General features: G+C 41.9%; 1 protein-coding gene across 1 annotated transcript; it reads right to left on the bottom strand.

Annotated features, from left to right (window-relative positions):
- LOC122643088 (homeobox-leucine zipper protein ROC2-like) lies at positions 1–21602 on the bottom strand. The gene is made up of 12 exons (XM_043836723.1): positions 21395–21602; positions 21171–21288; positions 20902–21090; positions 20366–20803; positions 19971–20072; positions 19683–19886; positions 19395–19569; positions 19033–19304; positions 2023–2118; positions 1224–1610; positions 776–778; positions 1–30 (listed from the first exon to the last, which is right to left on the bottom strand). The coding sequence occupies exons 1-10, from the start codon at positions 21568–21570 to the stop codon at positions 1260–1262; spliced, it is 2121 nt and encodes a 706-aa protein (XP_043692658.1). The 5' UTR covers positions 21571–21602; the 3' UTR covers positions 1–30; positions 776–778; positions 1224–1259.
- Positions 21603–22939: the final 1337 nt, after the last annotated feature.

The following is a 22939-nucleotide window of genomic DNA, read 5'->3' on the forward strand; positions in this document are numbered from 1 at the left end:
CCTTCTTTCCTTCATTAATTTGTTCTTCAGCTGCAATTACATCACCACCACCAACAAAAACAGTAAAAACCAAAGAAATAGTTGAGAACGACTACGAAAATACTAAAGGTTAAGAGGAAAATGAACTGCATTTGAAACATAGACTTTAAAGCTTTCGAGCACATTTATTACGTAGATTTGAATCCTTTATAATACTTCTTTCGTTAGACATTAAAGTTAAGCCCTAATAAACTCTTCTGGCCTTTAATGGGAAAACACCATATGCATATGTTTCAATCCAAAATTATGTTGTGCCCTATATTTGTTCTCAAATATAAACCCTGAAATTTACCTAAAAAATCAAACTTTCAAACCCTGAAAAACAATAGAGATAAACTTAGAGCTGCAAAAGGGTCGGGTTGGGCCGGGCTTTTAAAACCCCAGTCCAACCCTGAGTCCCTTAGCTGGGTCCAAGCCCGGCCCAACCCTGACTAAGGGCTTGGGGAATCCAACCATGACCCGCCCTCAAGGTCGGTCTAGGCTGACCCTGATTGGCCTTGATCATAGAGTGGGGGAAGGGAGAGATGCGTGGACTAGACTGAGTTGGGCTGGGTCAGGGAGACAATTATCAATTTTACATCAAATAACACTATAATAAAATATATTATCACTTATTATTTTCATATATAATATATTATATAACCAGATATGTGTGACATCCAAAGTTTATAATATTTCTAGTATATCCTAATATATTTTATTGTATAACTTAAAATAGGGTCGGGTTGGGCGGGACGAGCTTAGCCCGAGGTCTCAACCTTGGCCCGACCAGACCCGACCCTGACTCAAGGCCAAAAATTTTCATCTCTGACCCGCCTCAGGGTCAGGTATCTCAGCCCAGGCCCTAGTCGGGCTCAGGGCAGGTTCAGGCCTATAGGGCCAAACTTGCACCCCAAGATAAACCTTAGAATGTCAAACATAAACGGGAACCCAACTTAGGAAAAACCCTAAACCAAAGCAAAAGAAAACCCTATTTTTTCTACAGCCCAAAAAGAGAGAGGGCCAAAGGATATCCATACCGGAACCATTATATGACATTTTCTAGACCCTAGAGAAGCATTAAAAAGAGCTAGCTCTTCAAATGCTTGATCTGAAATTCTAAACCTAGCAAAAGAATTTACTCCATTACTAATAGAATATCAAACAAAGCAATCATAATATCTAAATTTTTCCAATCTTTATACCTGTAAGCCAGCCTTTCCAGTTCATGTATTCTCGAACTAAACTGCGGTCTTAATTCTATCAACGGTGCAAGCAATGAGACTGTTAACAGTAGCTACAGATCCAAGAGAGAGTTTTGCAGTTGGAACTGAATCGACCAAGATTTGAAATGCCACTGTCAGAAGAGATCCACCAGACCCAACCTCACCAATTACACGTCTAGGATTTTTTGGTCCATCAGGCAATATAGCAAACCCTGAGGGAAGGAGGGCGACATAGTCTGGATCTCCACCATTTAGCACTACATTCATGGCAACAATGTCAACAGGAGCATAGATTACATAAGAACCTGTGGAGTCTGTGCAGCTCTCTTGTAATATCAGCATGTTGCTTTGGCTTGAATTTGCACTCTGCAAAATTATCACCACAAATGAGTTAGATTACTGCTCATTATGATTCGATAATTAAAACACATACACGCGCGAATAAGGCTCTCCTCCAGCAGTGGCGGGAGCTGGAGGATACAGCCCAACAAAACACCCATTGTTTTGCTGGGCTGGATCTTAGATCCTCCAGCTCCCGCCACGGCTAGAGGAGAGCCGAATTGCACACACACACATACACAGACCTGGCTCTCCTCCAGCCGTGGCAGAAGCTGGAGGATCCAGCCCAGCATAAAAAGGGGGGTTTGGTCATTTCACAGGGGTGTGTGTGCCTGTGAAATGTCCCAAACACCTCTGTTTTTGCTGGGCTGGTTCCTTCAGCTCCTGCCACGGCTGGAGGAGAACCACACACACACACACACACATATTTGTGTCTTACATTCACGCGCAATAGAGAGACGCAGTTCCCAGGATCACGGCCATTTGCAATGTGCGCCATTTCTTGCACAACACCACCATTTGAAAGGATATCCCACTGTGATTGCAAGAAATAATGGGAAAACAATTGAGATACTAGAGTTTTTAGAGTGTGAACTTCAGGAAGGAAAAGGTTCCCCATTTATTTGATCTTTGAAGAAGCTACTTGGAATTAGAATCCTTCAATTGATTCGAAGAATGCAAAACTGAAGCACAGAAGAATGCATAATTGAGGCACTCTAGCTACTTATGCACAAAAGCATGTATATGCATCTGCTAATGCCGATTGTCATTGTTACTATTTTTGTGCTTTATATGCTTGAATGCATGACCAATGAACAAAATTCCATATAACAATTCACTATGCCCCCATCCCCATTGCATGTGGCATACATGCTCAGAGCCTCACACATACAAAGGGAGGGGGAGAGAAGTACATGTGTGCCCAGTTACCCTATGAACAATAGTGAATTTTCAATAGGTCAAAGAGAATAACGAAACAAAATCTATCTACACTTGAAGTTACAGATTACATGTTTATATATATGACAAATAAAAAAGATTCCTAAACTAGAAACTAGTGCTAAACATTAGTACAAGGTGATCCCATTTCCCGTTGCTTTTTATCCTAGCTGAGGAGGTGCTGAGTAATTTGCTGAATCATAACATGATTAAATCTCTGCATGGTCCTAGAGGCATCCATGTTCCCAATCATCTCTTATTCGCAGATGACATTTTCATATTCATAAATGCATCGTGCAGATATGTGACCAACCTTAAATTGTTTTTGACTAAATATCAAGACTTCTCTAGGTAGTGTGTGAGTCTTGAAAAACGTAAACTCTATTTTGGTCATGTTTCTCCCCAACTTTTTTTTTTTGGCTAAGAATCAGCAAGTAGACTATATTATATATCAACAAACAAAAGAATGGGAGTTTCAATTTGCTCCCTCCCTACTCGCTATTTGGGTGTCTAGATTTTCAAAGGCCGGGTAATTCTTCTGTTGCTTGATAAAATTTAAGGTCGTCTGACGAACTGGCAAGGTAAATTGTTCTCCATGGCGGGCAGGGTGAAATTAGTTAAATCAGTTATCTCTAATATGCCGGTTCACAACTTCTCAATTTATTGGGGGTCATATTCCTTAATAAAGACCCTGGAGAGGTGGACCAGAAATTTATCTGGTTTGGCGATGTGGAGGTTTCAAGGAAGGTTTCTGTAAATTGGGATGTGATGTGTAAACCGAAAAAAGAAGGTGGGCTTGGTATTCGGTCTTTTTTTGCTAAGAATCAGCAAAGGTATATATTGAAGGCAATAAGATACAACACTATAAGAGCTAGAAAAACCATTGAGTCTCTGCTCCATCTTCGGTATGGCTATCAACAGAGCAGGCACTCAATCAAAGAAGAATACAAATAGGCTATGAAAATCTATATTTGGGCCTCATTTGCGAATCCTAGCTAGTATCATGAAGAGCAAAAGGAGCACTTTCTCAAAAATAAGATATTCTTGTAGCTACCGCATGCTTTGCCAATTTATTTGCTACCGCATTCAGTTCTCGAAAGACACGAGAGATTTTCCATGAGATCTCATCCAAATAACTCTTGTAAAATCTCCATTGTTGTTGGAAGAACCATGGAATGTTGTGCCTTATGATGTAGCTTACAACAGCTTGTGAGTCGCATTCAATCCATAGCATATCCACTTTCATCAAATATGCTTGATGTAACCCTATGAAGAAAGCTGCAAATTCTGCCATAAATAAGTACCCACACCTTCATAGGAGGCAAAACATCGTGAAGGATGACCAACAAAATCCCTAAAATACCTCTAGCCCCTGAACAACCTGGATTACCGAGTGGGCATCCATCAATATTCAGCTTTAGATGTCCAGCCGGCGGGTAGCACCATGAAACCTCCATAATTCTCCTAGTAGGTGGGTTAGATATAGTGACTAGAAATGTTTTTGATATTTGCAGATAAAAAATAGAGGAGATGTAAATCTTGGTTAACTAAGACAATTCTTGCAGCTCTCTTATGATCGCTTTCACCACTAAACTAGGGGGTCGATGAGTATTATCATAACATCGTTTGTTTCTTTCCCTCCATAGTTAAAAAGGCACCAAGATGACCACAGCAAACCAAAGTATATTGCAAGCCACCACTGCTGATTTCCTTCTCGACCATGAGAAAAGCTCTTCAATCGAAGGAAAGCCAACCCATCTCTGATTAAAGACCATCAACATCTCTGCCCAAACAACTCACGAAAATGCATACTCCAAAAATAGATGATGAAAGGATTCAACATTGTTACAGCATAGACAACACCTACAAGCCAACAACATTTCTCTCCTGGTTACCTTATCATCTGTTGGAAAACAATCATGTGCTAGCCTCCATCCAAATATAGTCATCCGAGATAGAAAGCCATTTTGCCACACAATCCGTGGCTAGCCTCGAATGGGATTCTTGATACGCGACTTTTCCCAAGCCGAAGAGACAGAGAAGTTCCCTGATTCAGATAGAGACCACACCCTCCTATCCTCCATGGCAATCAATGGAAGGGGACGCCACATTTAGCTCCGGGGAGGATGCATATGGCAGCACCCAGCAACCTTCCTCCATGTAATCACATACCACTGATTTCAAATTGTGTATGGTTGGAATATCAAAAGGGATCAAATCAACAATATGACTATTCCCTAGCCATATTTTTTTTGCTAAAGGTCAACAAAGTATGTATTGAGAATTATGAGGTAAATAAGTTACAAGCCTGATTCCTAATCAGTAGAGAAAGAAGACAACCCAACACAAAAACAAAGCATAGGTAAGAGAGAGCTTGAGAGCTCTCAGCCACCTAGCCGAAAATGTCCTTGACTCGTGGTAAAAATTTAAGAAAATCTGAAGTATGGGCGGCCAAGTGCTTCCCACGAGAGTGCATGAGCCAAAAATCTCGGGGTCGTGTTCCAGGAGCTGGTTGTTTTCTTCGTTGCTACATAATTTGCTAATTTATCTGCAACCACGTTCGCTTCCCTAAAACAGTGTGCCAACCTCCATTGAATTGAATTGAGGTAAGGAAGGCTTGACCACCATTTTTAAAGTAGACACCAAGGGATGTTGTTTGAAAGTATACAGCCCACCATCGTAGCCGAGTCACTCTCGATCCAGATCTTGCCAATGTTCAGTTCTTGGGCTTGCTTGACTCCAACAAAGAATGCTTCCATTTCTACCATATAGTTGGTACACACTCCCTGGTAGGCTACAAAACATCTTATAGTTGCAACCCTGTTGTGGCGAAATATCCCTCCCGCTCCTGATGAGCCTGGATTTCCCCTTGAGGATCCATCAATATTGAGTTTCCACCATCCTGTTGGAGGCTGCTTCCAATGCACTTCAATGATCCTCCTAGTAGCAAGTCATTTGAGAGAGTTGTAGGTTCCTTGCCAAGACCAGCTCATGAACCGACTTCACCTGTACCCCATGTATTCTACAATAGTTCATGATTTCCCTGAAGCACCGCCTAAAAACCTACTTGGGACCTCTTCCTGTGTTCTCAAATCTTCTCACATTTCGTTCCAACCACACTTGTTGACAAACAATAATCAACATTATCTCCCAAATCTTGATAAAAGTGCCATCTCCAATAATAAAATGTCAGGTTCACCAATAAAATCCCAAACTTTCCTTAGACCTAGCAGGATGGATGATGATATATTGGATCTCTTCAAAGATCCAATATTGGCAATAAATCACCCGCGTAAAAAGTTCCTACAAGCTTTCTTCAATTTGGCCAGGTGTGAAGAAATTGTGGGACCTTGTATCATCTAAAGAAAGGTGGTCGGTGGGAAATGGTAGAAAAGTTATTTTTTGGTCTGATAGGTGGTTGGGTGAATCTTCCATTGTTGACCTGTTGGATCTTAATCCTTATTTTTTAGAGGATTCTTGTCGCGTGTTGCTGACTTTATTTTGGAGGGTGAATGGTGCCTCCCCCAAGTGTAGTCCCAGTCTCTTTTGGATGTTTTTGAGTCTATTAGATCAGTGAAGCTTCCCTACCCTCCGTTGGAGTATGTTTGCTCATGCAATCTTAGTCCTTCAAGGTGCTTCTTTGTTTCGTCAGCCTTGGATGCCCTGCGTCCTCATTTTACCATAGTACCTTGGTATTCATTGGTTTGGAAGAGATTCCTTCAACCCTGCCAATCTATTTTTGCTTGGAGATTGCACCATGGCAAATTGCCTACGGATGATAAAGTCTTTGCAAAAGGTGTCTTCTTCCATCGAGATTTGAATTTTGTAGGCATCAGGTCAAAAGTTTCTCACACCTATTTTTGGATTGTGAGGTTGCTATTTTCTTAGGGAAATCTTTTTGCTATTTCTTTGGTATCTCTTGGCATGACCAGTGCTCTATTCTAGAGTTAAGTATATGGTGGAACAAAACTTCTAGGTCTTTATCTTTCAAAAAAGCTTGGGTAGTGGGGCTGCTATTGACTTTCCTATTATTAGCCTTTTGGCCCTGTGCGCAGTTTGGTCTCCTCTGCTGATAGTGTTGTCGTAGGTGGTTGAGGCCAATCTTTGCTTTTTTTGTTTGAGGTTATTTGGCTTTGTAGCCTCATTTTGTAAATTCTTTTACTTTTCTCAATACAAATGATCTTTTAGCAAAAACTAAAAGAATAAAAAAAAAACATCAACCTTTTTTAAAACAAATGTTTTCTAGTTACTAATTTGGTTATACCCAATAAAGGATGATCATTTACTTTAGTATGAAGAAAGGATCTTCAAGTCTTTTCTTTCCCTCATTTCCTTTCTACCCCTTCAATAGATTTGAAAAATAAAATAAGCTCCCTACATTGCCATACAATCTCAACTATTTATTTATTTATTTGGTTTTTTTTTCTTCTAAAAGATCATGTATATTAAAAAGAAAATGTGAAGAGTACATACAAGTTGGCAAAACCCAGAAAAACTAGTAAAATTGACTATATTGACCCCCCACCTATGGAATTGCCATAGCGGGGAAATCCACTAGAGAACAAGCTAACAAAGAGAAGCACTAAACAAGAATTAAAACAGATGGAATCTTGGTCTTCCCTAAGCATTGACCCTAAGTTCCTCTACCACTGGATCTGGCCATGTATTCACTATCATCCAAAGCGTGGATATCCCTCCTTCCAACAAGCCTGATCACCGTGTTTGGGCTCACACCAATTCTGGTTCTTTCTCGGTTGCTTCAGCTTGGGAGGCAATTAGAATCAAGGCACTGCCTTCGGAGTGGGACTGGGCCATATGGAAAAATAACCTTCAGTCCCGATCTTCAGTGTTTGGTTGGCGTCTGATGTATGGAGCCCTCCCAACCGGCGATAAAGTTTGACGCAGGGCTGTTGCGTTGGCCTCTAGGTGTGAGCTATGTGGAGTCGCTTGTGAATCTGGAACCCACATCTTTCTGAACTGCTCCTTCTCATGTGATGTTTGGAGGGAAATCTTGCTTCATTTCAATGAAAGCTGGACTGGGTTCCCAACTATCCAGCTATTATTTTCTTGGTGGTGAAGAAAACTTAAGCTTATCCCCCTACCCACAATCTGAGGTCCTCTAATAGTTATTACCTATCAACAGATTTGGCTGGAATGCAATATGAAAATATTAAAAGACCCAGGTGGTGAAAATGTGTTTCAGAGAAGTGAGGGACTCCACCAAGACAGAAGGGGTAAGGATTAAATCAGTGCCTGATTTATCTTTTGCTAGAATGCTGTGAATTCCCATCAGAAGATCACCTGCAAAGCCTATCTTGGAAGTAAAATGGAAGCACCCTCCTCCAGGCTGGTTGAAGTTAAACATTGATGGATACTCATTGGGAAATCCAGGATCAGCGGGTGCAAGTGGTATTTTCAGAAACCACGGTGGCTCTCCAATCAAGTGCTTTGCTTCTTACTAGGGGGTTAGAGCCAATTTCATGGCCGAGATGGCAGCTTTCATGGCGGGTATTAAAGAAGCTCGTGAGCTTCGCATTTCCAAGCTCTGGATAGAATGTGACTCTGCAGCTATAGTGTCAGCTATTCTTTTTGGTAAGATCCCTTGAAATTTCTTGCAAAGCTGGTGGTCTATCTCCCCCTTTCTCGGCTCTATACAGTGGAGAATCACACACTGCTACAGAGAAACTAATGCGGCAGCAAATGCCCTTGCAAATCATGCCTCTAAGAGAAAAGAATCTAACTCTTAGCAACCCTCTCCAGGTTTCATCTCCCACATTGTAAGTTGGGATGCCATGGGGCGGCCCTTTTACAGGTTCACCTAGGGGGTGTGGTGGGGCATACGCCCTTCTTTTGTTGTCTTTTTTGATTTGAAGTCCATCATGTAACCTTTTCTTTTCCTTTTCATAATCAATACATTGCTGGTCTTTAGCAAAAAAAAAAAAAAAGAATTTGCAAGGAAGTTTGCTACCGGGTTGGCTTCTCGAAAACAATAGGTAATTTTCCAATCAATAGCACCAAGGAAGTCCTTAAGAGCAGACCATTGTTGTCGAACAAACCAAGGGACCATATGCCTCAAAATCACACTTAATCCAAAGCTTTGTGAGGTGGAGAGCTTTAGCTTATTCCAATCCCAAGATCACCGCCTCAAACCCTGCCACAAAATTTGTAGTAACTCCAAGCTATGTTTTAAAAGTAGAGACGATCTTGGCGTTACAATCTCTAATAACTCCCTACTCCCGCCTTCCCAGGGTTACCTAGAGAGCAACCATCTATATTAAGCTTGAACCAACCAGGCTGGGGAGGGCACCAGAAGACTTCTACCAAAGGCTTCGGCCTACCAAGAGAAACTTGGATGTTCAAATTTTTAGAGCACAACAGGTCTACCACAGAAGAAACGCGACCTTGGAAGCTAGGAGTAAGAGATCGGAGTTCCCTCAACATCAGGGCAAAGGTCTGCCTAGAGGTTCTTAAAAACCCATTAAAGCTTCTTTAATTCCTTTCAAGCCATATAAAATAAGGGAACAAAATAAATCTTGAGGTACAAGCACCCTTGAGGCCCAAAATTCAAGACTTCTGCAACCATCATTTACTTAAATGTAGAATATTCTCAAAGTGCATTAGCCAAGTCACTCCAAAACACCTACGAAAGCTAACCAAAGGAACCTGGTGAATTCGCACTCCAAAAAACTATGTTGAATGGATTTTTCCTAATCTAAACACAACTCACACCTTGATGTTAAGCACACGCCCTTGCCCTTGCCCTTAACTTTATCATCACATGAGATTTTTCTGTGTAAAAGCTTCCAACCAATAATAGTCCGGTGTAGTAGGAAGTGTGAACCCCAAATAAGCTTGGCCAGACCCACCTTCGGTTTTGTACTTCTTAGCGCCTCCCACGTTGACTTTATAGAGAAACAGCCCCCCCCCTCAATGAAGATAAGGACCAGCTATAAACATTTTCCATTTGATTTTTTAGGATGGGAAGAGCCCCCACAACCTCCAGAATACCCTTCATAAAATCAAATGAAACCGAGGGAAACACTCAATTTTCGTTAGAAATAAATTCAGAGACTCTGGTATGTTGACCCTGAAAAATAGAAGGGTGCAAAGGAGATAAATCTGTTACAGAGGAGGGGTTAGACCACCTGTCATGCCAAAACAGAATATTTTCCCCATTCCCTACCGACCAATACTCATTGGATATAACAAGGTCCCACTCCTTAATGCCTGACCAAAGCAAATATTATTTACAGTCTGCCTTCAGGGATCCATCAGCTTTGACAAACAAACCTTGTGCGAAGAAAATTACTCATTACAGTTTCATCATGCTTTATTTGCCATACTAGCTTACTAAGCCAGGCATTGTTCATGTTCCTCAACCGACGAATGCCTAACCCACTTTCAGATTTAGGCTTTTGTCTCGCCACCCCTAAAACGAGACTTGATCTTATCCATCAAATTAAGGGTGCATTCTCTCTTTACAAATATAGCCCTTGAAGATTTTGACTCCAAAAACGTGTAGGAAGGGAGCATATAAGAACACCCAAAATCTCATAAATAAACCTTATTCTATGAGGAGCACTCCACCAAAGAATAGCTTGCTCTTCTCCAAATTTATCTTATACCCTGAGAAATCTTGATATTTCAATAAAAAGGAATTTAAATTCCTCACATACCAGGCTAAGGAGTTCATATAAAAGAAGATGTCGTTGGCAAAGAGAAGATGACTTGGGACCCTCACTCCCCTGGGACCTGATTTACCCTTCATCTTCGCATCATCCAGAAGCTTCTTGAGACCCCTACATAACACCTCTTCGGCAATAATAAAGAGAATTGGGGATATAGGATCACCCTAGCGAAGAACTCTTTCCACACCAAAAAGCCCAACCGGCCCTCCATTTAGGAGAATTGATATCCTATATGAGATTAATATCTAATGTAGCCACTCTATCCACTTCTCTGAGAAGCCAAATTTCTTCTAGATAGCTAACCTAAAGCTCCAAGACAAAGTGCCATAGGCCTTCTGCACATCCAACTTAATGCTCATACCTCCTCCACGAACCAAATCAAATAAAAGATTTGCTAACTCCGAAGCCAAACCAATATTTGGGCTCTGCCTCGGAGGTTGGCTTAGGAGGGCGGCCTGATGGGTCGGCCTTGGCCGTCACCTCAGCCTGGGAGGTCGGCCTTGGCCGTCACCTCGGCCTAGGAGGTCGGCCTGAAAGGTCTGTCTCGGCAGTAAGCTCGGCCAGGAGTTTACGGCTGACCTGTATGAGCTCGGCCTTAGCCACCGGCTAGTTTACGCGAGTCTGGCTCTGTCAAGTGACTTATAGTGGAGATGGGGTCGATCCGGTTTCCTGCTCGGCCCAACTCGGTTCTCGGGCTGAGGTTGGGTCGGCCCTGTGGCAGCCTCTGATAGGTGGGGTGTTTTATGCCTCATCAGCTGGCTTATTTGACAGGGGATTCTAGGGTAATGCTTTTACCTGGTCGAATAATCAGGACAGTGCCAGTAAGGTTCTTGCAAGACTGGATCGGTTCCTTTTTAATGGTGTATGGGTGAATGCTTTTATAGTCAACAAGGTGAGCCACCTAAGCCATACGTGCTCGGACCAATGTCCTATCTTTCTAGAGTTTTCTATGAAGGTTACCAGCACATTTCTGCTTTCAAGTTCCAGCAAATGTGGATTTTGCGTCCTGGTTTTATGGTGTGTTCGACAAAATTGGGAGCAGCCTGTTTTTGGTTCCCCCTTGTAGGTTTTGTATTCCAAATTGAAGTCTCTTCACAGCTGTCTAAGAGTTTGGAATAAATCAGTTTTTGGGAATATCCACTAGAACGAACGCTAGGAAGGCAGAGGACAGGTTGTGCAAGGCTGAAGCTGAAATGGTGCAAAATCCTAATGATATGAATAAAGCGGAGTTGAAAGATGCCCGACAGGCTCTCCAAGAGGTGCTACTTCAAGAGGAAATGTTCCGGCGATAGAAGTCTTGGGTTCGTTGGCTTAAAGAGGGGGAATTAAACACAAAATTCTTTCATTCTATGGTGAATGTTGGAAGAAAGAATCAGGGGGTGGAGAAAATTAAAGATGGAAATGGTGTTTGGATCAATGGAGCAGAGGGGGTGGCAGCAAAAGCTGTTCGATTTTACTCTGGCATTTTTTCAGCCCAGAGCTATCAGCAGGATGAGGACTTGTTACAGATAATTTCGAAGCTGATAACGAAAATGGATAACACTACTCTGCTAGCAATTCCGTCATTGGAAGAGGTTAAAAAGGTGGTGTTTGATTTATCCAAAGATAGTGCTCCCGGGTCAGACGGTTTCTCTGGCTATTTCTTTATGGTGTGTTGGGGTATTATATGTAATGATGTGTGGGCTGCAGTTAAGGATTTCTTTACTGACGGGTCTCTTCCGAGATTTTACACCTCTGCCAACCTGGTTCTCATCGCTAAGAAGGAAAGCCCTGAGGTAATTTCTGATTTTCTCCCAATAAGTTTATATAATTTTTCTTATAAAATTATTGCTAAGATTATCTCTGTAAGAATGTCCACCATTCTCCCCACCATCATTTCCGAGAAGCAGGGTGCTTTTGTTCAAGGTCGTTGCATTCATGACAATATAGCCTTGGTACAAGAGGTTGTTCACGACATCAATAGGGGTACTCGAGGTGGTAATGTTGTTCTCAAGCTTGACATGGCGAAGGCATATGATCGCCTGGAATGGGATTTCCTTTATAAAGTTGTGGGCAGATTTGGCTTTGTAGAGGACTGGATCAGATTGATAAGGAAAACAATGGAGAATTGTTAGTTCTCGGTGGTGTTAAACGGGGGGACATTAGGCTTTTTTTAAATCATCTAGAGGAGTGAGACAGGGAGACCCTTTATCACCATCCCTCTTTATTATCGCAAAGGAGGTTTTGAGTAGAGGGCTGCGGTCTCTCTTCGTAGAGGGTAGAGCCAATTTTTATCAGCTAACTAGAGGGTGTCCGGGGGTTTCCCACAATTTATTTGCAGATGATACCATTATTTTTTTGAAGGGCTTAAAGAATTCTTCGAAGTAGATCATGGGCTTCATTGGTAGATATGGGGAAGCTTCACGGCAGCCAGTGACTAAGAATAAGAGCTGCTTTGTAGTTGGGGGGAAAACTACGGACAACAGGTGTCGTATGATTGAGCAAGTAACTGGTTTCACTCGAAAGTGTTTACCATTATTCTATCTTGGAGTGCCTCTTTATGCCGGTCAGCTTTAGGTGAGTTTCTTTGAAGATTTTTTAGCGAAGTTGCAGAAAAAGATTGCTGGCTGGAAGGGTAAATTACGAAGTTCGGGTGGTAGAGTTATTCTCCTAAAGCATGTGCTTGAATCAATGCTAGTGCATATTATCTCAACTGTGGAAGTCCCAGAACTGTTGGTAAGAGGTTCGAAAGTTTGTGTGCTAATTTTTTTGTGGGGTGAGTCAGAATGAGGACAGTGGCACCACTGGGTGGGATGGAGGAAAGTGTGTAGGCCAAGCCTAGAAGGGGGCTTGGGAATTAGACGTTTGGAGGATATTAGTATGGCCCTACAGTTGAAAGGCCTATGGCGTGTTCTGTCATCCAACTCGATATGGGGTTCTTTCTTAAGGCGAAATTTCTAAAAAATGAGCATGTGGTCTTAGCAAAACCAAGTTCGCTTGGGTCTGTCACTTGGCGGCTGGTGTTGCTTCATAAAGAGGTGTTGCTCTCAAACTCACGTTGGATGATAGGGAAGGGTGATGCCAACTTATGGCTGGATAATTGGTCGAGTTGGGGACCTTTGGTTGATAAGGTGGATGGGGCAATTCACTTGGATTTTTCGGTTAAGGTTAAGGATGTGCTAAACTCAAAAGGGGAATGGATCCAAGAGTTCATCCTGAAAATTGACTCCGAATTGGTAAGAAATGACTTAAGAGAGGGGAAATTCTTTACAAGTGTTAAGGAGGATCGGTTGGTTCGGACACCTTCAAGAAACGGGAGTTTCTCAACACGTTCGATGTGGAATGTGGTGAGAACCACCTCAGCCGAGAAACCATATGCAAGATGGATGTGGAACCGGATGGTTCCGACAAAATTGGCCTTCTTTTCTTGGCAGATTTTATGTGGGGATGTGTCTACAGACGATGTTGTTATGAGAATGGGGATCCTGATGGTGTCTAAATGCCAATGTTGTGGAGCTCCCAAATGTGAGTCGATTTCACATTCTCTAGCATGGGGGGTGGGGACTGCTTCTAAAGTTTGGTCCTTTTTTTCTCGATTGATGGATGTAGAGGACGTTCCTTATCAAGAAGTGCGGAGCAAGATTTTATTTTGGCAGGGGCAGGGCAATGGGACGACTTGAGGTGGAATTATTATCAGACTACTCCCCTCTATTACAGTGTGGGAACTATGGAAAGGACAAAACAATAGAAGACATGGGCAGAGAGCACAGTCGGCAAGCTCAATTGTGGAGAACATTAGAAGATGGTTTGTGAGGTTCTTGTGTATGCCACTTTCACAAAGACCCCCTCTATGAAGGAAGCTTTCATTCTTAGTTTCTTTGAGATTTCACACCATCCGCCCTTAAGAAGGCAGCCTAAGCTTGTGTATTGGTGCCCGCAATTTAATGGTGTGAAACTTAACATAGATGGAGCATACAAAGGAAACCCCGGAATTGCTGGTGGAGGGGGTATCATTAGGGATAAGGATGGGATGGTTATTGGTGCTTTCTCAAAGTTTTACGGGGAATGTACTAACTCGATTGCAGAACTTAGAGCGTTGGGTGATGGTTTAAAGCTCTGTGCCCAGTTGGGGTTTGTAGGCGCATATGTCAATTCAGATTTGATGACTACAATCCAAAGCATTTATAAGGGGGAATGCGTTACTTGGAAAGGTTGGTATTGGTTCCATGAAACAGTTGATCTTGTCAATACGCTCAGGCTTATGATTTCATTTTCATATAGGGAGGGGAATAGGGCAGCCAATTGGCTCGCTAAATTGGCTTGTGCAGCAAGGATTGACACGGATTTCCAAGGAGAACAAGATCTGCCACTTGAGCTTAGGAGAATCACACGGGAAGATGTTATTGGCTTACCAGTCTTAAGAAAATAATCGTTTGGTCTGGGTTGGGTGGTGAGGCTTCTTGCTTGTTGGAGTGTTAGAGCGATTTATTTGTTTGTGTTGGGTTTGGGGTAAGGCGGGAATGTCCCCCCTTGTAATTATCATTATATCTATATTTATCTTAATAAAATTTTAGGGACTACCCCGGGTCCCAGATAATATTTGGGATAAAAAAGAAAAAAAAAAACTAATGGGGCTGCAAGTTTAATTTCCACACAACCCAGATTTTAGGAACCTTGTTCCCATGATTATTGTGAATAAGATCTGCGGCATACCCCAGTTTATTGAACTACGAAGCTGGGAACCAGTTTACGCCCACCTTTGCTTCCACTAGGCACACCACATCTGGGGAGAACTCCCACAAATACAAAAATAAGGCCCTTGATGTTGCAGCCTTCTTGACTCCATGAATATTCTAAAAGAATACTTGCATGATTAATTGGGAGAGGCACCCGATTTGTCAGACCTATTCGTCTGACCTTCACCGCCTTAGTCTTTTGCTTCCTTTTATCAATGGAAGACCGTTCCAGCAATCGAGCTACTTCATCAACTCCTCAATTTCTCATGATATACTGTGACTCTCCCACCTCTAACAATAGATTCAAAAGAGAAGATACAACTGTTTCAGCCCCACCATTTTTGGTCTTTGACTTCCTTCCTGCCCGAGAAGAAGAAACAGGTTAAATTGATAGAACATGGCCACCACGCATCACCACTCCTTTGCCTCCATGACCTAAGGTGCAGGTGTGCACTGGTTCTCTAGGAATTTCAGACACACCATGCTTTGGGCGAGCTGCAATAGTACCCCCCTCCCTACTCCTATCATAGACATGAGTGAGAGAGGAGCCACGTTAGTTGTGCCCTATAAAGGAGAACCATCCTCCTTCAAATCTTCATCGGCTTTATCACCAGAGGCTTCTTGCGTTTTTCCACCATTGAATTATAATCCTTGCCCAAACTAGAATCATCACTAGACCCATCATCTACATCTTCACCCGAGTCTGTCCCATCTGACCTTGATCCATGAAGATCTGCTTCACCAAAATCCACTCCATCTTCAGCATATATGGGGTCCTTATCAACACAATCCTCATCTAGTACTAATTGCGCTTAAAGAGGAAGTTGAGCCTGATTAATATCCTCTACTCCTTCCTTGTCATAGTAGGAAACTCCCCTTCCCTCAAATCCAACGTAGGTTATGGAAGCCTTAATTTCCTCTTGGACAGCTGGCTAATCTGAATTAGATTAGTGAATTAGATTAGCGAGATCCCTACCCATAATAGGAGTTCTGCTTGTTGATCCTTTTACCGAGTTGGACTTGTTCGAGTGAGTCCGAGCTGAGTTGGAATTGTTCAAGTGAGCCCTGGATGATTTGACTCCATCTTCCTCAATGAAGGTCGCCCCTAGAACCTCCATAGCCTTGTCCTTCTCATTTTGACGAGAATCATCCACCTTCTTCTGATGACACTGGTGGACTTGATGTCCCAATTTTTTGTAGTAGCCACACCTGAGTATATTATCCTCGTACACTACCTTTTGCTCAAAGCAAAACTCCTTCTCAGAATCAGGTTCACGGTGCTTAACTTGGATCTCTTCAATGTGAGAAGCTGACTCTCAAGCATCAACCTCAACCAAAACCCTTGCAAAATGGCCAAACAGCCCTTATCGAGTTTGCCAACCTAGAGAAAACAGTCTTCCCACCACCTTTGCTATAGATAACAAGACATTTTCATGCCAATATTCAAGGTAAGGTCTGGAAATCTCACCCAAACTAACTTTGACACAACTTGCTTCTCATGAATGTGAAGTCAGGCTTCCAATGTTGAAACCTGATTGACTGCCCTCTAAACCACACAGGGTTTCTTCTCCTAACCTCTGCCATGTGCCCCTTCGAGGCAAACTGGAAGATGATGAATCCCTTCCCCAAAAGATGCATGAACACATTCTTTCAGATTCCACTACTCTCTCGCCTCCTTCCTTAGATCATCTAGCAATGCCAACCGGAAATTAACGCATTCAATCAGTGCAAATCGAAACCTCTGACAATTGGCCTCATAATCTTGTTGAGAAATAATAATACGAATGATGCTACCTGCCTAGATTGGCTCTGGAAGAGCATCGATATCAGGCCAAGAGCTTTCCCCTACAGCCTTAGAATAAGATTGTTTAGCAATTTTAGCCTGACTAGCGGCCCCAACAATCTCATGCACTCCTCCCTTGACAGTGGCATCCTCCCTGATCTTCCTCTCCACTATTGAACCACAATCCACATCCTCTCGGACACCACCATCATCTTCGTCCTCACCCTCATGCACCACCAAGCTATTAGACTCTTTAGACCTTTCACCGCTCATATTCGTCCTCCAACAATCACCTCAAGATTTAGGGTAAGTTCAAGGTTACGTGCTAGGAAGTTTTTACACACCTTAAGTTTCGATGCACAAGATGTGTGCATGCTTGTAGAAGGATCGAACAACCAAAGAAAGTCTTGAACACGAGTCATGCCATCGGCATCTGCTTTGACAAGTAGGTTCATTACAATTGTGCTAGGAGTTGGCAGCTTAAAATAGGCTAATAGTAACTATTTATTCAATACTAAGTTTATAAGATGAACTCCCTACTACCTGGCTGGTGGTAGCCAGGTCCTCGGATTGAATCCTGCTTCACTCTTGGAACACATCCATAACCTTCCTTTGCATGGTATGCACTTCCTTAAAACTCTCCTTGAGTACTATGTGCTCCCTTCCCTCTCTTGCCTAAGAAGCTATGATATAACCATCACAATTTCATAGAGAAAAAATTGAGTTTATGTGAATCCAATTATTTGAGAGTTTGATTTATGCATCTAGTTTTCCCCTACTATTCCCGGATTAATATTGAATTTTCATCCCCTACTAAATGAAATTTGTTTTATGAGATGGAAATATCTCTAAGTATTCTTTTACGAGAAACTATGATCACACACTTGAGTTCCTTAAGTTTGCATATGAACTTGAATACTTGTTCATTACTAGTTATATGATCTATGCAAACAAATAGTTGATCATCTTGTTTTTTATGCATTACTAAATATGTGTTTTCCATTGACACATCTTTCAGTGGGAAATCCTCTTGTGACTATATTGGCAAGTTTGCTTTTTGTGCCATGATCTATCATGTGTGGTATGAAAGGAACCTTAGAATATGGACTGGGAAGTCAAGAACATATCAACAAATTTGGGATGCCATTGGATTTGAAATTAGGGGCAGGCTCTAGCCTAACCTCCCTGTTGTCCTTGACAATGATAGGAATCATCATATTGTATACAGCTGAAGCATCCCAATCTCCTTCAGGGATGCTTCTGTTGTCTCTTGTTATTGGTGAAGCTTGATCACAATCTAGAAAGTGCAGTGGGGGATCTTCGAAAGGTCGTTCGGCCGCGAAACGCGTTTGGATGACCTAAAAGGTGCAAACTTCACTGTCAAAGGTGGTGTGTCCTGTAGAGCTCATCGAGACCTTCGAATCAATATGTATTTTGATATATGTTCAGTTCTGGTCCGAACCAGACCGGGTGGGTTTTTTGGGCTTCTGGGGGCATTTTTGTACTTTTCTAGGTTAGGGTTTCTTTATAAAGGGTTCTTATCTCGTTGGGAGGGTTAAGGTGAGATTTGAGGGTTTTGTAAATTGTTTCAGAGAATAGAGAAACAGTTCTATCACCAGCTATAGATGTACCCTACCTTATTGGGGGTGAACCATGTAAAATCTCTGTGTAGTGTGTTTGTGTGTTTGATTCTTCTCTTCTATTTTTCGTTTTCTTCTGCAAATCCCCATTTTTTGGTGTTGTTTTTCTAACTTCCCTTTGGGGTGTGACCCATTGGGTCTCCTCTCCCCCTCACCCCCTTCCCCCTCTTGGGTGCTTATATTCTTTGCACTTTGTTGAATAGAAATTCTATTCATCCCAATAAAAATAAAAATAAATCTTCTTTTGCATGATTGAGAGAGTCTCTCAAGTTATTTTCATTTTCATTCTTCAGATGCATCCATTTAGTCCCAAATGTTTATTCAGTACCGACTACATCATTTATTCAACCTGAATAAATATGTTATGTATCTAACTGTTCCCTACTAATTATTATTAATGTTAACAGCCAAAAAAGAGTTTATTACTAATGTAATGCTTAAATTTATAACAATGAAAAAGCAGGCACTTCCTTTTGCAAGAATGCAAGACCTCCCAGCCTTTCTTTCTTTTTCTTGTGTCCTTTTCCCCTAAGATGTGGTAAGTTGTGCTCAACATTCCACATATTTCATTAACAGGGATGCCAAGAAGTTCGAGAAAATTATCCGAATAACGGAAATACCATATTGTATTCGAATAACATAAAATCAAAGAAAGGAATTTAAAATTTTCACAATTTTTTATACCTGACTTCGAGAATTCTCGTCGCGAAGGAAATCAAAAACTCTGTTTGGTGAGACTGGAAACCAGAAGGAAGTAGCTGCACTTAGTACAATACCAGGAGGCCTGCCTGGATCATCTATGCTTTTTCTTGTCATGACCCTTACATCTTCAGCACCACCCCCAGATACTGTAGTCCATGTGTGAGCAGTTGAAGCACTCACACCAGCACAAAAACTTATCACCATCCTCTCAGCCAGCTTCAGCATGCTCTTTCTCCCTTCTTGACTTGTTATTACTGTCCAGCAAGAAGAATACAACAACTTTAGTTGTCAAATATGATTAAACATGATTTTGGGAAGAGTAAGAAATGATAATTTTCCATTACCACCAACATCTCCGGAAGGAATGTTAGTAGCCATTGTACTAGCCAAACGTTCACATTGTCGATCCAAAGTAGAAACCCATCTCTTTGCACCAAATGCAAGTCCGGAATTAACTAGCAATTTGTATATGTTGTGAACTGATCTATCATCAACTTCTACATGTTCAACCCAGATGACCTAGAAAAGTTTACCAGAATAGAAAATCACACCAATTAGTAAAATAAAAGTGCTTCTGCAATCACATAATTGAAATGAAATCAAAACTAGCTAAAAGGATTAATGATCATCACCTTTGAATACCCATTTGGCATTTCTTGGATTAAACATCCTGATGGCCTTCTCCGACATTTAGTTCCTGATGAATTAGGCCTTAAATTGTCCAAGGAAACATCAACCACTGCCCAAGTCCCATCGGTATGTTGTTTACAATATCTTACAAAGTAACTCTCACGCGTTGGAACAAGCGGCGAGGGGACCTGGAATTCTGCTGTCATCTGAAGTAAAACACATTCATTTGTGATTAGATGCATCTCAGCAGCATATAATAATTGAAAACAGGGAAGACACAAAAATAGTACCACTTGCAAGGCTCCATTGCAGTTTCCTGCTACTCCTGTTGATAAGACTTCCAGTGTCATGCCTCTTGATACAATTCCAGAGAAGACACTCGCCCACTGATTCTGATTATCAAAAAAAAAAAGAAATTTTCAATATTCATGATTCTACATACCATGCTGGTGGTGAAGCGGCCGGGGTCGTGTACTGCCGAGCTGCCCCTACTGCTGTGTGAGTCCCAGACACAGCAAGGTGGCAAAAAGACCGTATTACCCCTGTCCGAGCGTGTTGCCTGAGCGGTGGTAAGGCGGTTTTTTTTTGCCTTGCTGTATATGGGGCGCATGAAAATAGGGACAGCTCGGAAGTAGAGGATCCAGATCCGGTGGTGAAGGTGGTAACAGGAAATTATGGAACCTACCACATCCATGAGAATCTCGACAAGGTTAATGTGATTCATGATAACAACAGCGGTTTCCCTAGAAGCTTCAGTTATTAACCCTAAGGGTTTTGGCCCTATTCCCCTAGGGAACGTCCGTATATATTCATCTTCATTTAGAATCTCAGTAGAACCATCAAGTCCAGAAAGCCACAAGGGTTCCCCTAGTTGAGCCATTCTAATCAGTTCCTCCATTGCTGTCACCGCAAGCTCGATAATCATAGGCTTATCAGCATCAGTTGGTACCGAGAATGATCTAAGGAGATCACCTGGCCCATAAATCTCCCCTCCTGTGCCGGTCACTTCATAGTTTCCAACCCCTAAGTCAAGGGAACGGGTACCTTGAGGGTTGAGAAGAGGGTAGGGGACCAATGACTTGCCTCCCACATACTTAGCAGCAATCCCCGAAATCCTATCAATCTGCAACCACATATAGAAAAGACCGAGGTTGAGTTCCATATTCTCAAAATTAAGATGATTCAAAGTAAGCAAACAAAAAAAAAAAAAAGCAGTGTTACCTCTTCTCTCAGTCGAGCATTCTCAATCCTCAGATGATGCTCATCGAAGGACATCTCACCAATAGCTGTTGGGCCACCACAGTTGGGGCATGAGGCATTGCTGATGGCTTCTTTGTACCTCATGTTCTCTGCCCGGAGCTTCTCGTTATCGGTTCTCAGCTGTGTGTTCTCATTGCGTTCATGATGGGTCTGTAAGGAGAAAGAGAGATCAACAAGGAGAGAGAGAGAGAGTAGTGAAGTCTATGCAGAGACGGTTTTACTTTATTTACCTTCATTTGGGTTCGCTTATTTTGGAACCAAAACTTGACCTGCAAAGGTTCTAACCCTAATTCACGACTCAGCTCCTTCCTTTGCTTGTCATCTGGATGAGGGCACTCTTTGAAAAATCTGAGGAAGAATGAAAGAGAAGAGTATACAAAAAGCTAAGATCAGTTAAAAGAAGCCAAAACCCACATATGTCAAAGTAAGATAGTGAATAGTGAATACAACGTACGCTTCCATTTCTTGAATTTGGTGCTGAGTATGGCGGTGGTACCGCTTCTTGCGGGGGCGGTTGTTGGGATCTTGATCATCGCCGGAGGCACCTTCGAGGTTCTCACTGCCAGATTTGCTCTCAAATTCATCGTCCCTCAGATTTGCCATCTCGCTTTCTGAGGTGTTATGGGTCATCTCTACCGGATACTGCTTTTGCTGACCACTACTCAAGTGAACAAAATGAATAAGACAAAAAGAATTCTTTGTTATTTTTAATTTTTGTTAGAGAGTCTCTCTTATTCGGGCAATCGAAGAAGGAGACCTTCTCTTTTTCTCTCGTACAAAAGAAATAACAAAAACTCATATGAGGACACATGAAATTTGTAATAGAGATTCTAAAGCGGTAGACACACACACACTCTCTCTCTCTCTCTCTCTCTCTCTCTGTCTCTGTGAACAAAAACCCAATACGCGTTTTCTCGAATATCGAGAGACTTGACTTAGATAACAATAGCTTAAAATCCTTGGTTTGACCAAAATGGTCTTAATTATAGACAGATAAGGTCTCTGACAAATTAATTCCAACAACAAAAGCAAATAAAAACCCAAGAGAGTTGAGAGTAATTTCATCAGACGAAGAAGAGCACAAGAAGAAGAAGAAGAAGAAGAAGAAGAAGAAGAAGAAATGATGAATAAAGCTAGCTCACAAGCTGCAAGCCAATCTTACCAGAAAAATTATGAGTCAGGTTCTCACAGAAAGCAAAACAGCGAGTAGAATAAGACTCTCAACATAGAAGAACTAGTAAAAAACTCTGACGAAAATGGAAAGATAGCAATGAAAGAAAAATTCAAGGCGAGGGAAAGAAGGAGATGGGGAGAATATAAAGGGCTGACCTAAGCAAGCCAAAACCCTAAAGCTTCATACCCACTCTCACTCTTTCCTTCTTATATTTATAGAAAATCTAAGTGGATAATAGAAGAAGAAAAAGGGCGGGGAGGAGGAGGAGTAGAACGGGGTTAGTGCTTTATAAGAATCACTGCTCTTTGTCTGAGCAGCCTTACAGGTAATAGATGGGCAGAATACGGTTTCTGCCTTTATATAGATGCTTTGTCAACCCTACGAGATGATGGAAAAATAGAAATGAGAGTTGACGATTTTTTAAATGACCCTTTCACACAAACCAACCAAGTTCGTTCTCTCTCTCTCTCTCTCTCTGTGGAAAGCAAAAGGTGAGATGGTGAGAGGGTTAGGGAGGGAAATGGTGGATTTTCAAAACATCTCTTCTTTCAAAAGATAAAAAGAAAAAAAAAAAAAAAAAAAAGTAAATATGTTGGGAGTTGGGAGAAATGTATACTCACTCATCTGCAAGCCTCCATTAGAAGCAACCAACGCTTGTTGGCTCTTCGGCAGTCCAAGCGATAGAAGGGTCAGATCTGCTTTTCAGACTATTTGGTCGCCGGAAAAAAACGTTTATGGGGTCGTCACACAGTGGTTTCCGGGTGGTTTTGATTGAGACTTCCCTTTCGGGTTTGTGAAGAAGAGACAAAGAAACTAAGGGGAGAC

This window comes from Telopea speciosissima, chromosome 10 (genome assembly GCF_018873765.1).
Source record: "Telopea speciosissima isolate NSW1024214 ecotype Mountain lineage chromosome 10, Tspe_v1, whole genome shotgun sequence".
Lineage (NCBI taxonomy): Eukaryota > Viridiplantae > Streptophyta > Magnoliopsida > Proteales > Proteaceae > Telopea > Telopea speciosissima.